Genomic DNA, 16,874 nt, shown 5'->3' on the forward strand with positions numbered 1-16,874 from the left:
CACTACATGATCCCCTCTCTACGGTAGCAGGTTGGATTTCACACCAACAATGCATCCACGTAGCAAAGGAAATTGACCTTTACGGCCACTTCAATAGTGACATATACCGCCAACATCGTCATCAACCGTCCACGTGCCAGCCAAGCCACTGACCCCGACCTCAACGCCGGGGGCAGGCAGCTCAGGTTTGCCTAAGAAGAAGTCTCCCTTGCCTTCCGACTTGTTTGCCCTACTCATGAATCGGCGAGTCCATTCCTCGATGGCTGGTTCACCTGTTTCATCTCGCGCCTGTTTCAAGAAGGGAATCAAAGCGGTTCCGCCGGTACCCTTGAGCTTTTTGTTACTTCCGTTGGTGTCCAAATTATTGCCCTGGGCATTTGACTGGCGCTGGCGGGAGGCGGTGGCCAAATTGATGCGTTGTCGTGCGGCTTCGGGGCTTCTCGACCTGCTACGGGCGCGTACCTCTCGTGAGGGCAAGATAATGTACCGAGTGACGATGGTGATATGTTTGTCGCGAAAAGCACTCAGCATGGCGAGGCAGGCATCGTACGCCAAGCATAGCTGCCTGTCCTGCTTATGAGATTCTACAAACTCACGGATATTGGCAACGCCTGAGACATCCTTAAGAAAACGAGCATGAGGCCCAGGCATATAGCGGCGCATCTCCATGATAAAGTTGTGCCTTGGGATGGGAGCCCGAGACTCACGCTCCGATTCGGAAAAGGGATCACGCTTTTCGCCAGTCGGGCGGTGGTCGACTCCAAGAATGATGTCAAAAAACTGAATCAAGCTGCTCTGAGCGTTGCTACCGCCACTGTACTGGCGATAGTCTTCCTTACCAGAGCCGTCATCATAATTGACTCCGTTGGGGAGGCCGGCTTCAGCCATATTCTTGCTACCAGCAAGGAAGGTGCGGATGCGGTTGTAAAATATGTTTGGGTCGCAACTTTCGTGCATACGCTGCAAGATGTTGGTGAGGTCGGTCAAACGCTCCGCAAAGGTACGCAGGCAACGAGCCACAGTAGCGCCATCTCCTTGGCGAGCGGCAGCTACTGCGGTAAGCATGAGTGGAATGATGGGAGCGCCGCGTGCCTCGATGGCAACGGAGACGAGGTAGAACCATGACTCATCGAGAGAACCGGTGAATGTGTTGAGTGTGGCGAGGTTTTCAAGATTATCGATGTCCTCATCAACAAAAAGAGGCTTGAAGTTCCAGAGACACAGAGCGGCGTAGGTGGCAACCGGGGGCAGCTCCAAGTGACCAGAAACCTCGAGGAGGGGAATAGTGATGGCTGGCGGCAGCTGATCGCACGGTTCATCGCCGCCCCATACGTAGGCATGTGCCATGAAGCACAGCAGAGAGTAGGCTCTCCGCCATTCTGCGTCGTGTTCCAGACCGATGGTAGAGAGGACTGGCAAGCGGTCGACAACTGGGCGAAGTCGACGACTGAGAACCAGTGCCTGAAGGTTGGCGACGACTGCCTCCCACTTATTATAGTAGGGGTCCGGAAGTCGAGTCAACGGGAGTACGTCGGGCAGAAATCCATGATTAGGCGAGATTCCATAATCGGACAAGACGGGAATAGGAGGAAGCATGGTGAATGCTTTAAGCGCAGGTTGCTGGTGATAACCGAGGCGAAACTAATGAAACGTAAAAGATAGTTTGTCAACAAGGTAAGTCTGACGCAAGGAGTATCCAGATGGTGGCTCTGGAATACTCCTCAGCCGTGCGAAATATCCTTTCAGTTGCGAGCATTCAAAAGGGACACTGTGGTAGAGTTAGGGAGACTTGGGCAGAGTGGCATTGAAAGGCTTGGATAACGGAGGATGTAGGAAACAAAAAGAACTGGCCGCTAGAGGCCTTTATTAATATGCGCAACGGCCCCCGTTGTTTCGGTGGGATCGGACATGGAAGGGAAAAAAAAAAGCTACAGGGTCTTCGTTGAACCAATCCTTGTACTAAGAACTTGAGGCAATGCGGTACGTACTGCTCCGTAAAGTTAGTCAAATACTAGCAAGAACTATGTCGTTTTGCGCACGACCAGTTTTTCACTAATTTTTTTGGTTTACTTTTGGTGAGTTATTCTTCAAGAGGGGTTGGCGTGTACGAGGTGAAACGTGGGCGGTACATGTTTGGATTAGCGGGGAACATCTGACAGGCTTGCTGCGGGCGCCATGTAGACGTCTGGGAATCGAAAAGGCAACACCGTTGTGGATATTTCGGGCCAAGATAATGGCTCATGTTGCTCTCCATAAGGCACTGGTTTGCGTGGGATAATAGTTATTAAGCCGGTCGAAATAGGCTTGGAATCAATCGTATAATCTATGGCATGCTGACCTTGAGGGAAGCTGGATGCTAGGGCAAGCCACTCAGAACCGAAAAAGAAAAGAAGATAAAGGCACTCGTACAGTCAGTCAAAGGGGGGCAAAGAAAAAGTCGTGGCGAGTAATGGCTTGCTATCCGGGTTCCCGTCAGCCGATATTTGCATGGCATGGGCTGATAACTGCAGTGCTGTCCTGTCAAGTCCGCCCTTCACCTCAGATCTGTCAAGACGATGTATCTCAACTTATTATGGCAAGTGGGTTGGACCTCCGACGCCGGCCGGCTCAGCGGGGTGTTCCGTCTACATCATCAATGAAACTTGATACCAAATGCCTACTGCCCCAATAATGTACGTACCTCTGATGTCCAACCTTCCAATGTCATATGCAATACTCAAGAGCTTATCCACCCTTACCATCACCTGATTTGTAAGTTTCATTTGCTGTCTGTTACTGTTATCGAATATGGCCCTCACTATTTATGACTGTGAGTTACCGCACAGGGCCAGTTCTTCGATTGAAACAACTCAAGTAAATAAATGTGAAGCTGACTGCTAATCACGCACTTAAGAATTGAAAGGCAAAGATAATAGTCTTGGAGAGAGCCAAGCATAGTAAGGGCCAAGTATATCGGTTTACATGGTAAAATCGAAAGAGTAGGAACATGGCACTATCTATGGAACAATTTCAGCTGGGAAAACAAGAAACCCAAAAGTAGGAGTTTTGAGCCGTTAATAACGATTAGGATATTTCTTTCTGTAGTAGTTCGTTCAGTTCCTCCCGCTAAATCATGGGGGTCCATGCGTTCCGAAGTCAGTTACCGACCCACTACTGAGCTCAGCACCCCACGCCCACCTTCCGCTCCGTCCTGCCCCAGTCAAGCTGCGTCATTCCCCTCCCGATTCCTCAAGCTCAATCATCCGCTCCACGGCCACCACTCAATCGCCCCTCCACCTCACCTGCGGCTCCCGACTCCGACCGACTCTACCGGCCGCCCGACCACCTGCCCCCCGGCGTACTATCACCCATCACATCGAGCTCTGCGTTCCCGAAATGTTTCTACTGCCCTTCAGAACTGTGACTTGACCGCGGCGTCATATCCCTCTTCCATCCTTACCTCGACCTCAGCCCTTTAACCCCCGAACGTTTTACAGCACCACTATGCCTGTCCAGCAACACGTCCTGAACTGGCTTTATAGCATCCTTACAAGTGTACATAGGCCCCTTGCAATCCCTGGGATTTCTCCTCATCGCTGACCATATTATCGATGCCAGGAATACCACGATGTGAACCGCACATACAACGACGTAGCGCAAGCCCTAGCCCAGTACCCCTCGCTATCTCCACGTACCGATGTTCATAGTACGCCACTGCTTATCTCCCTTCAACAGCTATTTTCTGTTCGAAAAACCAGTGCTGATACTTATTAAAGCATTTGATAATGGCGCGTCTGCCCTTCTCCTCCATCTTTCCGGTACAATACCCGTAATCTTTAGAGGAACAACCTACCGATTTCCCATCTCTGTATGGGTTCCTCATGCCTATCCCCGAGAGGCTCCTTTGGTCTACGTCACTCCCACTGAATCCATGATGGTCCGCCCTGGCCAGCATGTAGATCCCCAAGGGCAGGTCTATCACCCGTACCTAGTAGGCTGGTCTGCTTTCTGGGATGTATGTATCCAGCTCGTCCGCCTCTGCTTCTCTGGGTTGGGGTTTAATTGACAATGTTTGCTCTAGAAATCCACCATACTCGACTTCCTAGCGATTTTGAGAGATGTCTTTGCTAAAGAGCCACCTGTCGTTGCCCGACCACAAGGAAAACAACAGCCTTCTACCCCTACGCAACCTCCTGGCCAGACACCTCCACCCGTCCCTCCTCTACCGCCCGATTTGGTTCCTCGAGCGATCAGCCGTCAGTCAGTCCAGACGCCGGTAGATCAGTCTCGGCCTCCGCCTCCCCCGCCTAAGGCATCTAATACGGAGCCATCCTACCGAACTCCTCCTCCTCTTCCTGCCGATGGTAGAAGTGGCCCCCCTCTCCCACCATTGCCTCCGAGCATTAACCGCGGAGGCTCTCGTGGAGACCCTTCCCTGCAGCAGCCACCACAATTTCAGGACCAAAACTACTCCCGCTATGACTCCGCTCCTCCTCTTCCCCCGACTGCCGCCACTCAACAGAAGTCGTCAACGCTGCCCCCACGCCTCGCGGATGAATTTGGGCAAAAACCACTGCAACAAGTCCGTCCCGAGGCTACCCCTCCGCACTCGACGCCGTTTGTAGAACTTCAATATAGCCCGCCTTCCCAAAGACTTCCCCAGCAGTATAATGGTGCTTCTGGTTGGCAGCAAGCTCCTGAACAGTACCAGCCACCCTTTCAACACCATCAATCACATTCTCAACAGCTAGCACCACATGTTCAACAAGCGTCGAAGCCAGCCCCGCCCCCAGATCTACTCGATGAGCCTCTCACACTTAGTATCCCGTCACCGTCTTCCATGCCCGCGCCACCAATCCCTCCGAACCCTGAAAAGGATGCTTTACTACATCAGCTAGCACAAACGCTTTACAACTTACGCCAGCGGAGTCGACAACAAAACGAGTCCAGCATGGCTGGTCTGCAGGCGCAGCGCACGGCCATGCTGTCCGCCTTCTCAACCTTGCAGTCCGAAATGGGCACCCTCAGTCAAACATCTGCCTTGCTTCAATCAAACGCAAGCATCCTTGTCGATGCTCTTCGGAAGGCAGATACAGTCATTGAAGGGTCTTCCCGTCAAACTGCCCCGGACATTGACGAACTTCTAGTAGCGCCCACGGTTGTGGCCAATCAACTGTACAACCTCGTAGCCGAAGAGAAGGCCATTGGCGATACAATCTTCGTCTTGGGGCGGGCTGTCGAGCGAGGTCGAATATCACCAGCTGTCTTTGCCAAGACTACTCGCTCTTTAGCTAGAGAGTGGTATTTGAAAAAAGCCTTGGTTCGCAAGATAGGAAAAGGAATGGGACTTGCAGCGTAGGTCAGCCAAATTGCTGTTCGCACGGTCCAAATGTAGCCTCGATGTGCTCCTGGAGGCATTGCATGGATAATTCTATACGACTACAATGACAATTTTCTCGTTAGCTGTGAGATTTACGGAGTGTAGAGTGACCGGCATAGTGCTTTTGCGATCATATCGGGAGTTGATGTAATCTTGCACAATGCTCGCCCCCTTTTGTGAATTGGTATAAGCTGATATGGCCACAAAAAGTGACTTGCCAGTTCCAAATTGCTATCTTCAGAGAGTATGTGCAATCACGGCCCCGATTACAGGTATCTCATCAGTTTCAAGTTGAAGCTGACGGTCCCCTCAATTCGACAGAAAGGGTTGAAGATGGCCCATCCTGCATCCAGTTATCGCCACCGAAGTTGTCTTGCTCTATCATGCGCCATTTGTCCCAGATCGGTCATTCTATGTCACCCAATAAAATACCATGTTGTAACTTGCCGTCATTTGGCCAATATGCTGGCTCATTCGAAATAAATGGTTTTGAAAACTGGCCCCGTGGCGCTTGGAGGCAACATTCCCAAAAAGATACCCCTGCTGACGCCGTCGACGTCAGCTGCCCTCTTTCGCCCCCCTAAATCGACGTCTTTGTAACCGGCGATAGGGCTCACATATTTCCTTACAGGAACCCGCACATCCAATCTGCGGAAGCGGGTTGGATGTTTTACATGCTACCATCCGCTTGGGTTAGGGCCATATGGCTATAGTCACGGCTTACACTCATACATTGACGTACTTGCAGTTGGTACTCTTCACTTTCCAATCAGCCCAATGCCAAATATTCTGTTTTGTACATTACTGAAACTTGCTATTGCCCGGCTGCATTATGCCAAGACTGCCACACTTTCATACCTAATGTGCCGGTACAGTAAAGTTATTAGCAAGGAGAGAGTTGGTTTTACCTGTTTTCGGTGGTTGAATAGTCGTTATGGGAAGAAACATGCGGGAATCTATGTCAACAGTCTAAACTCCGCCGGTTCGAGGCTTAGCCTATATGAGGACTAAACCGTGTTTAGGCTTACTTTGGTGATGAACTGAATCAGTGCTAGAAAGCCCCGGTATGCATAACCACGCCCACGGAAAACGCGACATACATGCTACGATGGCCAATGTTCTGCTTCTACTTGGCCGCCTGTAGAGGTGCCATGTGTACAAGCCAAATCGAGAAACCCTGCCACTCTCATCATGTCCGTCCGGGAATGGTTTCTACGCTGACTCCTGTGGGGTTTTTTCTATATGAAGACCATGCTAATTCAACAATTTGCCTCGCCTGCTCACCGTGCTCGTTTTCATGTCTACGTTTTCGAAATCGAGATGCTGGGAATGTGTTTGTAGAAAATAAAAACACCTTACTACAAATAAGGATTCATTTTCCCTACACCTGGAAGACCCCGACTCTAACAACGACCCCCACTTGGGTTCCGGTCAGTCACCGTGCGACGCACATCAGATACGCCGTTTTCTCGAACCTAGACAACGTAGATTTCGACACATATTTTGGCTCGGGACTTCTGACCAGTTAAAAACCGTCCTCAGCACGACTTCTGCGGCTTGGAACTTTGGGCCTCAGTGCGCTCATCTGTCAAATCTCGCCTGTCCGAGGCTCTGTGCATATCCAATTCAGACCGAGCCTCAAGAGAAAAATGGATTTGGCAAGGTCTCGCCATTTATCTTAGTATGGGGGCGGCTTGAGTCCGTTTCAACATAGAGGCTCTGTTTGGCATTACTGCCGAATTCGAGAGGTATGAAAAATGAAGACAGGCTTGTCTCCTGGTTGAAGTGCAACCCAAATACCATACACACAAGGCCAACAGCGGATAGAGAAAGTGAAATCAGGTCACTTAGTTCAGCCTTACCAGTCAGACATAAAGATGTAATCGCCAGGGATGCGCACCAGAAATCATCATTGAAGAGCCAGCTACTACCATCGAGTTTTGATCACGCTTGTCAGTTATTTGGGTGAGAATTACCCACGGGGTAATTGAATATGGAATAGGCTTGCCATCAAATAGATTATAGCCATGAAATGGGCCGCTTTAACAGTGGCAATGTCATGTGTTTGGCGATATCGACCGGGGAAGAAGACAAACAAGATGAATTTCAACTGCACGACGCCAAAGAAGGTATGCTTGGCGGTAAGGGGTTGTGAGCACGGCAAGTCAGCCCTGTAAACAACGGTTTACAACGTCCTGGCAATGAGCTCCTGGAAGTCTAGGTCTATATGCCTAGTGACATATGAACAAAGGTGATTATCGTTAGGTTTCTGCTGAAGCTACGAAGAAAGTCCTCTGTTAGTAACATCTTGTCCAATTGGAATAGACGTTGATCTATGTGGATGTGAACCAACCTGCAAAATTCTTGCATGCACATAATGCTGTTGGCAAGAGTTGCTACTAGATCAGCTCGTGGACAAACCTTGGCAAACTTGGCCGCGGATTCTTTGATAATGAGCATTGAAAGTGTCAAAGCATGTACTGACTAACCTGTGATCTGCAATTGATGTATGTGCACAAGTGTACCTGGCGGTAGTGTTGACAGCCTCAACGTCCGCAGTTACGGCTTCGCCATATAGCCCCGCAATCTGAAGAGTTTGTAGATGAGGTCTAGGTATATTCTGTTCCTGGCTTCACCTTGTTCAAGAGTGGTCGAATGAGCATAAGAATAAAAGTAGGTCACACTAGTCAGCGTTTAAGTGTCTAGCAATGATACTGCTAAGTATAAATCATATCGATCTGTGCCGCCTCACTACATCAAGACCAAAGCTATGCATTGCTTCGACAAACAATATTCTGATAAGTAGTGTGTCCAAAACGTGAAGTGTCTCAGCCAAACCCGGCTACCGCAGGGAAGACATGTCACCATGTATCATGAGAATACTGGTGAGGTATATGGTATATAACATTAAAATAATCAGATAATATATTTTTTGTTATTGCCTATTGATGTCACCTGATCACGACTCACACTAGACATGAGCTACTCAGTCAGCAAGGATTTAATAAGTTCCCGGCCTGAGCTACATCATGATAATCTCACGAATGCTACTTTGAGAATGCAGCCTAAAAGATTCATTCCCGGCAAATATTTATCATTAAAGGCTGAGTCAGATTGCTCAACTAAATGTAAATTTTCTATGCCTCAGTCAGCCCGTGGCTGAACATGACGTCCCAGTCAAAAGCCGAGTGCATGTATTTATATAGGCCCTGCAAAGGTCTCGGAACTTGTAATGGATGTTTACGGAAGATGCGGCCCCTGACTATGTTCTTGGTTTGGTTTGTATCCAAACGCAGTATACGGCCAGAGCTCATTTCCTCGAGAAGAGTCGGTGTCGTCGGAGGCGACCCTAGATTGAAAAACCAGGTACGTGCACTAGTGACCCATGAGGGTTTCTTATCTGATGATGTTGCAAACACTTTACGCGGCGCGATCAGCAGCTGGGTCAGAGAGCATGCCAAGCCTATTCAACGCCCGATAGGTCGGTCATTCGTAGGGAGCGGTAAAGAAAGCCATCAAGCGTGAAGAGCGACAGAGTTCATGAGAACCCAGCCCTCCATGAACTGAAAATTGACTTTGATGATACTCATTCTTATTATGTGGCTTGAACCTGGTCCGTCATTGTGTGAGAACGGGTGTCATACTGACGGACGAGGCGCACAAGTAACAATGAATAAAGAAGGTTAAGTCGGCTCCCTGCCCATGAGGCAATGAGGTATCTTGTCTTACCCGTCCAATACCAATTCGCACCGAGGACCCTAGTTAGTTGGCCTAAAATACACCTCGAAAGGACCGTATGGGCGGCACCCGTTGCGGCCCCACCATGACCCGCTCATGCCGTCACTCATACCGGTGGCCAAGGCTTCCAGTGCTCCCTCCAACTTCCGGCACGGAGGGTGAGGTTACTCCTTGATATATAGATTGTTATTATCTCAGTAAAGTCGGCCCCAAGGCGCGGGAGCTATACTTTGCACCATGTGGCATGCCATGGCGATGCTAGTAGCATGATTGCCGGGAATACGGCCACGGGGTAAGAAAAGAAAGTCTAGACTCGTGTTCTTTTCCAGCCTCCCTTCTGCCCAGCTTTTTCTTCTTTTTCTTTTATCCTCTCGGGGATAAGGAACAAACTGTACGAAAACGATCCTGACCTTTGCCTATTTTCTTCCGGGAACAGGTGACAGGTCTGGGTTGATCAGTTTAGTGAGACAAGGAGACAACTCACCGAGACCGTAGAATTAACCTGCCAGGCGGGTACTGTAGCGTCTGGCCTGGTCCACTACCTGTCTCACCGAGACCTAAAAAGCCTTCCTTACATGCTGGGCATACGCCTATCCATGGCCCTTGTGACCAACTCATATTTTGTTTATCTGCTTTCTGATTAGCCTATGACTGACTACCTTGGCATAGGAACAATCCGGCAGCTCTCCGTTTGACTGTCAAACTGTCCCCCTAAAACTAATCCGGCGAAATCAAGTTGACAGCTCTCAAACGTAATTGTGTCTGCCGACCGAGACCCTGACGGATGACGGATGCTTGCATGGTGAGGATGATGCCGAGTCAAATAGACCCTTCTTAACTCCAAATGAAACTGGTGTCTAAGACAGGAATTATCTGAATTCCAGGTCTGGTCCTTGGTCTCGACATCTGGACCAGCCCAAAACGATTATAGCGTTTCTTGCTCTTCGTGCAGGATCTGGAAATTCGTCAGATCTTGCAAGACCCCGAGTTCCCGTCCTTCGGGTACTTCTGTGTTACCAGCGCTATGGGAAGAGACATACAGCTGACAGACAAGTATGTCATACCATTGGCGTGAGGCTGAAACGGAGATAAGTTGTGATAATGATGGGCCGCTGTACTAGCGACCGCCCTCCTATTGTGCGGTCTCCCGGAGCCGCCTCCGAAAAACGCCGCCGCTCAGCCCAGCTTTCCAAGCCGTGGGCACCGCCAATTGTTCAGCCAACCTAGGAACGCTTGCAGACTAAGTTGAACCGAATCGTCATGTGTCACTGCTTCCTTGTTCTCTTGTGGCTCAAGGCCAGGACAATGGACTGACTACGCTGTAGCTATGGTCAGGGCCCTACGCATGAGGTCGTGCATGCTCCGCGATCCTAATAGAAATTCATATCAACCGATGAAAACATTGAGGGGAGAGAGTTTAGAGATAAAAGGCCTCATCATGTCCACGTACTTTCTGCCTGACCATCATCGACATCGCCACTTCACTGGAGAAACTCGCAGCTCCTGCCACTTCGCTTGTCCCCAAAGCATCCACATTCGCACAGGTCATCTACTCCATTACTGTCTTGTCCTCGTCCTACTTCTTTCACCTGTTTGGGCCCCTTGGGCTAGTATCACTCTTTGCATATTACGCGAGGTCGCTACTCGCTCTATCCCGCCCTACCATTCTGACTGCCCTTGGCCATAGCACATGATGAAAGTTACCAGAGGGCTTTTCTCTGGGCTGTGGGTGGCTGGCCATGCAGCCGCTTTCTTCAAGATACCATGTTCGCGTCCCGTGGTCGTAGAACGGGCTGACCCTATCGTTAACCCTGGAACGCTATCCGGACATGTCCATAACATCATGGGTGGCAACGGCTTCGATTTCAGCATGACTTATGAACAAGCTCGCGCCTCGTCTTGCTCCACATGCAAGGTGACTGCGGACTTGAGCAACTACTGGATTCCAAATCTCTATTACAGAGGGCAGGACGGCAAATTCACAAGCGTCCCCCAGGCCGGGGGTATGCTAATATATTATCTGTAAGTGCGGCAACGGTATCAAGTATGGAAAGAGGAAAAACTCACCACTTGCTCCACTAGATTACGGTCGGATCCTAAGGACCCAGAATACAGTAATGGCCTCCTTGCATTCCCCAAGGGCTTTCGTATGTTGGCTGGAGACCCAAAGTTGAGAAGCTTTAACAACAACAGCCTTGAGCAGCGGGCCATTTCATACGTCTGCCTAGGCAATGGAGGCCCTCAAACAAACGAGTTTCCAAATCGCAACTGTCCAGATGGCCTTCGTGTGCAAGTTGTGTTTCCGTCATGCTGGGATGGCGTGAATGTTGACTCTCTAGATCATAGAAGTCACATGGCCTATCCCAGCGGTGTCAGCACCGGCAAATGCCCGGCATCCCATCCCAAGAGATTCGTAACGTATGGCCTTTACCGTCCAGTCAGTTATCCCACAGCTGCTAATGTTCTGAAATAGTCTGTTTTATGAAGTTATCTTCCAAGTCAATGACTTCAAAGACAGGTGGTATGGAGACAGCCAACCATTCGTTCTTTCTAATGGGTAATCATTGATCCCTTGCAGTTGGTAACTAGCTTTGCTGATAGGCCCTAGTGATCCAACCGGATATGGACTTCATGGTGACTTTCTCAACGGATGGGACATAGATGTGCTGCAAACCGCCATTAAACAATGCACAGACAACAGTGGTGCGCTGGAAAAATGCACCGTCTTCCAATTTTTCGACGACGAGACAAGAAAAGGCTGTCGGGTTCCTGTCAAGGTCAACGAGCCGGTCTTTGGCGAACTGGACGCTCTACCTGGCTGCAACCCTGTTCAACCCGGTCCGCAGAATGCCCAGCCGCAGGCCAACTGTGGTGCAGCGACGCAGATCTCGCAACCCCAATGGGGCTTCACAGATGTGACGAGTACGCAGAACTTCAAATATCTTGGCTGCGCTCGGGACCCATCCGGCCAAGGTCGGACACTTCCAAGCCCCCGGAAGTCAGGAGATTTCATGACTGTCGACTTCTGTATAAAGCACTGCAGTGATCAAGGGTATCAATATGCCGGCCTGGAGTATGCCAAGGAGTGCTGGTGCGGTAACACAGTAGCAGAGGACCGAATGCCTAAGAAAGGTGTTCTTGGTAGCTGCGAAATGCCCTGTGCTGGTAACTCGACACAGATATGTGGTGGGTATGCTCTGCTTTCACTCTATCAAAAATGTGACGGGGCTTGCGAGAATGCGGCGTTGATGTAAGAGGCGGGCAGGTCTTAGCCCCAGCTAGGGTGGTAACTGTACAAGTTAATTTAGTCAATGCCGCATACGGCAATTCATACAATGAGCATGCCTCATTCGCTCTTCTCTTGTGTTGATTACGTTGCGTGGCTCGCTCAATATCAACTTTGTCTATCTGCGGCTTGCTCATTATGTGTATCTCTATGACTGTCAAGCAACAATGCACGAAAATATGCCAGCTGACGGGGCCTTACGCGCAACACACATACGCACAAGGTGGACAAGTAGCTATGCAACATATCTGCGGCATGAAAATCGTATCAATGTCAAGGTATGGTTGCTGGTCACTGGCAAATCGGCAATTTTGTGCGCCAGCTCAGGTTTATCACGCGAAGATTGGCTCTTTATATTGGAAGTAGAATTGAGCGTAAGAGTGAGATTCATTAAACCAAAAGGTGCAAGTCGTAGATTTGAGGGCAACGCCAAACCTCGTATGCCATTCCCTGTAGCCTCGATGCTACTCGTCCCCGAACTAGTGTACAGCCCGCTTTCTTCGCGGCAACAAGGATATGTGATTATACATGAACCGATATTCGGTGGCCAAGGATTCGATTATTGACTAGGAAAGAGGTCAGAACAGCGACAAAGTGAACAGATGGAGGGGTAAGAGGGCTACTAACGGAGGAAGAAGGAACTCGCCCCAGGAGCTTGAGAGAAAAGTCACGGCTGCCTGTAGCTTAAGTCAGCATCATGTTTCACAGAGAACTAAGAGAATTGCAAGAGATAAGGGAAAAAAGAACGAACACCAAAGATGGCGATGCTGCGGACGATGGGCGCATTCTCAGCGGAGGTCAGGGCGTCGTAGGTTGATCTGAAGTAACCCTTGGGCTGGCGGGATCGGGGGCCGCCGGCTCTCTCGACAACGATTCTCTTGGGAGGCATCTTAAGAACTAATTGTGGTTTTGTATGGAGATTCTGATTTTAACAATTGCTCAATAAGGTTGTTTCGTTGATGGAAGGCGATAGCTGGCTATTCCGGACTTGGTCGCGTCGTGAGGTTCGAAGTCGAGTTCCGGCTTTGGGTGCGCGACGAAGCTCGGGCGGCCGAAATTTTTGATTGAACGTCACCCACTCAAGCCACTCTGTATGCGCCACAACCTGGCGCTTGGAGCAATGTGCTTACTAAGGGCTTGAAGTAGCCCCACTAAGAGCTATCCATCCTGGTGTGAGATACCTACCAGGTAGCTTCAGTAGTGTACCTCGGCCGAGTTTTGGAGGGGCAGAGGCCCTCTCAAACACCATGTTGCTGCATCAGCATAACGTGACTTCATGAGGTAACACTGCGCTGACGATGCACCGAAGCCCATTTTCGTTGGAGCAGCTGGCACATTCATCCTGTAAAAATGGCTGACCCCTCGCAACCATCCGGACCGGGCGGTTTCTTCCCATCGCAGACTCTCCCTTCACCAGCCCCCAGCAGCTCTTCTGCCCGCTCCAATGCAGCACTGCCCCATCCTCGCGCCAAGTCATTGCGGCCTGGATCAAGCAAAGAAGATACAGTGCGTAGATATGTGGAAGGACGACTGGCAATAGTGTCTCGTCGTTATGTTAAGAAGCACGGCAACGCTGAACCTGGCGATGAGGTCATCGGTTACAAGAGCTTCACAGAGTTGTGCAAAGACCTACACAACGTCATCGATGTTCTGTGGTTATCTGGAACCCGTGAGGATTCATGCTCCCAGTCACTACCTATCTGTGAGCAACCTAACATTTCTGACCTGTCTTTACAGCGAGCCTACAAATCCCGTTTCTTCTCAACATTGCCAGCGACTTTACTCAGTGGATTACCGCCTTCCCACCCTCTCCAAAAGCAACTTTCTCTGTCCTGACCAAACTGGACCACTGCTTCGCCAGCCTTCTCACCGGGATGGATATTGACACTAAAGAGCCCTTGCCTGGGTTTGAGAATGGCATGAGGGCAGGAATGACCACAACAGATATGGTTCGTTGTCGCAGCTCTGTAGAGCAGACCCGGCTTGTCATTGTAGAAGTCCTTAGTAAGGAGCCAAATGAGGATGATGAGGCGGAAGAAGTAGACACGGAGGCAGAAGTGATGACGGACACTGATCCCGATAACGACGAGACATTCGGTTCGGCTTGGGACGACGAAGACGACGAAAGGCTTTATATGGACGTGGCGCGAGTATACGAACATACCATTGTTCGGCTGGGGGAGAGACTAGGCGACGTCTTCGGTGCATTGCCACAGGCCACAACCACACCTTCTTTCCCAAAGTTGGATGGTGGCCAAAGCTGAGCCTGCCTCATGTTGCGCTTTTGAGATTTAATGTTGAACGGCGAAGCAGTAGTACTACTGCCGGCTTAGGAACACGAAGAAGGTTCCCGTCAACTCCGAATGCCCAATAGCCACAGGGAGGCGCAATTGAAGCAAACCGCTACCACTTAGGAGAGCATGAAGAAGAGGAGTGTATTGCCGACTCATGCTTCGATTTTGGAGCGCCTTACCATCTGGCTGTTCACTCTGGACGCGCCCTCGAATTTCTTTGTTGACTACAGACAAATTGGTGAAGCAGTAGTTTATGGAAAATCGTAATATACCGTGGCAATTGGATTTGCGAGTCGTAGTACAACTTGCAACTAGTGGCTAGGTGTGTTTACTGCGAATTGGGAGATGGAAAGGTTTGATCAAATTTCAGCTTGCACTGAGCAAACACCGGAACGAGTAGAAAACAGAACATTCGCCGGGGAAAAACACAATACACGCCGAGTCTAGGCGGCTCTTCCAGGTACGACAGGTGTGCACAACTTCAGTTATGGGAGTGATGCCTCGATGTTTTAGCACGCGCCGGCTCCCAGTCTGTGATATCGGAATGTCTCGGTATGTCTCGGTGGAGGCAGCTCACCCATCTCCGGACAATATCATATCTAATTGTGATCCTTCATCTCAGTTACATATGATCTAATCGCGGCTGGACGGCCTCCGATTCACTCCAAAGGACGCAGTGGAAGGCTGACCACATCCACTACACTACGATACAGATGTGGAGCTGCTACGAGTTAGGGCGGTGTATTGTGCTGTGCTGCTATCTGTACCTTTTCCCAGTATCCTTGTCTGCTTCTAAATCGTTTGTGCCACCAGCCTATCCCCGTCGGAGAAACCCTGTCATTACTTGTCTCAGAGCATGCATTGCTAGACTGCGGCACATCAGGGGCATTTGACGATTCGACCTTTGAGCATCCCTACGCCGAGGGGAAAGAGAGCCAACTCAAAAATGAAGGGGAAAAAGGAGAAGAATATTGTTTTTGCTATGCATTTGAATCTGTTGTAGAAGGCATGTCTCATGCTGTTGTTGATAAGAATGCCCGGTTCTGGCATCCCAGGGCGCGCCTGTAACGGAAAAAAAAAAAAAAAAAAAAAAAAAAACTCTACACTTTGAATTATGTGTGCCACTGAGTACTCAACAGATCTTGGTGGAATCAGTAACAGTCACAAGCCTTGGGAGGCTTGACGGTGGATGCTTCATCGCCAAGTGACCCCTTTCCGGGGCTGCGGGATGAACTACAGCCTCCTTTTCAGAAATTTTCCTTCTGTAGATAGATGGATCACTCTAAATCTCCCAGCTGTTGGTGGGTACGAAGCTTATGCGCCCTTTTCTTTCCAGATGAACCGCCAACGGCCTTGAATGGTCAATGCTGCAGCGGGAGTCGATCCTTGGCCCGGAGTCGGATGTGCCGCCCGCTCAATGAAGGTCCCTGGTCACCTTTGCCATATACACAACACGGTAAGCTTGGGCGCCCCCTATCATCTGTCATCCTGTCTTTTGTTCATACCCCATTTCGATGTCATGCATCCGTGAGCGTCGAACCCCTGCACCTTTCACCTGCCCTGGCCTACATCTCTATACTACTACCTGCTTATGCATTCTCGTTGCACCAGCATTTCTATTTACATGCGAGTCGAAATTCCCCGTTTGTTCTTGGCTCTGATCCTTGGCTAACTACCTAGTGGCCTTTCATTTTCGTTGTCATGATGTTAGACCTTACGCAGATCAGGGCTCCCTTGGTTCCATCAGCCACCTCCAGTTATGGGCTGCCCCTTGTCACCACTTGATCCAGCCCCCATCGAGCAACATGCGCATGATACCCTGTGCGCCTGGCTAGCTAGATATATCACTGCGCATTCGTACATGTTCTGCCCACCTGCCGTTATATTACCCACTGTCCACTTAGTTAGTGTACGCCTCTTAGCAGCCATTCTTCGGTGTCCATCTGTCACGGCTAGGACCATGATTAGTCGGACCCCCCCCAAGCAAAGTGGACTATCATCGCCACTGCCTTGGGTATTCCTAAGGAGCTCTGGGCGTTTCATCCTTACGATCCACGTTAATTTCCCTCCTGTGCCTTACGACTTTCAGACACCGCCTTCGAGGATTGTCATGAGCTTGAGTGAGCTCTCTTCCCTGCTCTCTGCAGCCCGCCTGGGCGCTCGGCAGATATCCCTGGTTGCCCACATCGTCCAGACT

At 50.0% G+C, this 16,874-nt stretch overlaps 6 protein-coding genes across 6 annotated transcripts; 4 read left to right on the forward strand and 2 right to left on the reverse strand.

Moving 5' to 3' along the window:
- Window positions 1-90: 90 nt before the first annotated feature.
- Window positions 91-1,596, reverse strand: CTRU02_200009 (Indoleamine 2,3-dioxygenase 2; the record flags this gene model as incomplete). Its single annotated transcript, XM_036723126.1, has 1 exon — window positions 91-1,596. The coding sequence occupies one exon, from the start codon at window positions 1,594-1,596 to the stop codon at window positions 91-93; it is 1,506 nt and encodes a 501-aa protein (XP_036584915.1).
- Window positions 1,597-3,483: 1,887 nt separating this feature from the next.
- Window positions 3,484-5,338, forward strand: CTRU02_200010 (UEV domain-containing protein; the record flags this gene model as incomplete). Its single annotated transcript, XM_070203621.1, has 4 exons — window positions 3,484-3,534; window positions 3,598-3,685; window positions 3,756-3,994; window positions 4,061-5,338. 4 exons carry the CDS (start codon window positions 3,484-3,486, stop codon window positions 5,336-5,338), a joined length of 1,656 nt encoding a protein of 551 aa, XP_070062203.1.
- A 5,452-nt stretch (window positions 5,339-10,790) lies between these two features.
- On the forward strand, window positions 10,791-12,351 carry CTRU02_200011 (wsc domain-containing protein; the record flags this gene model as incomplete). The annotated part of the gene is made up of 4 exons (XM_036723128.2): window positions 10,791-11,119; window positions 11,180-11,515; window positions 11,571-11,654; window positions 11,706-12,351. 4 exons carry the CDS (start codon window positions 10,791-10,793, stop codon window positions 12,349-12,351), a joined length of 1,395 nt encoding a protein of 464 aa, XP_036584917.2.
- Window positions 12,352-12,942: 591 nt separating this feature from the next.
- Window positions 12,943-13,272, reverse strand: CTRU02_200012 (TOM core complex subunit; the record flags this gene model as incomplete). The annotated part of the gene is made up of 3 exons (XM_036723129.1): window positions 12,943-12,949; window positions 13,011-13,060; window positions 13,135-13,272. 3 exons carry the CDS (start codon window positions 13,270-13,272, stop codon window positions 12,943-12,945), a joined length of 195 nt encoding a protein of 64 aa, XP_036584918.1.
- Window positions 13,273-13,733: 461 nt separating this feature from the next.
- CTRU02_200013 (meiotic recombination protein DMC1) lies at window positions 13,734-14,647 on the forward strand (the record flags this gene model as incomplete). Its single annotated transcript, XM_036723130.1, has 2 exons — window positions 13,734-14,052; window positions 14,121-14,647. The coding sequence occupies 2 exons, from the start codon at window positions 13,734-13,736 to the stop codon at window positions 14,645-14,647; spliced, it is 846 nt and encodes a 281-aa protein (XP_036584919.1).
- Window positions 14,648-16,094: 1,447 nt separating this feature from the next.
- CTRU02_200014 (uncharacterized protein) lies at window positions 16,095-16,462 on the forward strand (the record flags this gene model as incomplete). The annotated part of the gene is made up of 2 exons (XM_036723131.1): window positions 16,095-16,133; window positions 16,358-16,462. 2 exons carry the CDS (start codon window positions 16,095-16,097, stop codon window positions 16,460-16,462), a joined length of 144 nt encoding a protein of 47 aa, XP_036584920.1.
- Between the last annotated feature and the right edge of the window lie 412 nt (window positions 16,463-16,874).

The sequence above is a fragment of the Colletotrichum truncatum genome (assembly GCF_014235925.2).
Source record: "Colletotrichum truncatum strain CMES1059 chromosome Unknown Contig_0001, whole genome shotgun sequence".
NCBI lineage: Eukaryota > Fungi > Ascomycota > Sordariomycetes > Glomerellales > Glomerellaceae > Colletotrichum > Colletotrichum truncatum.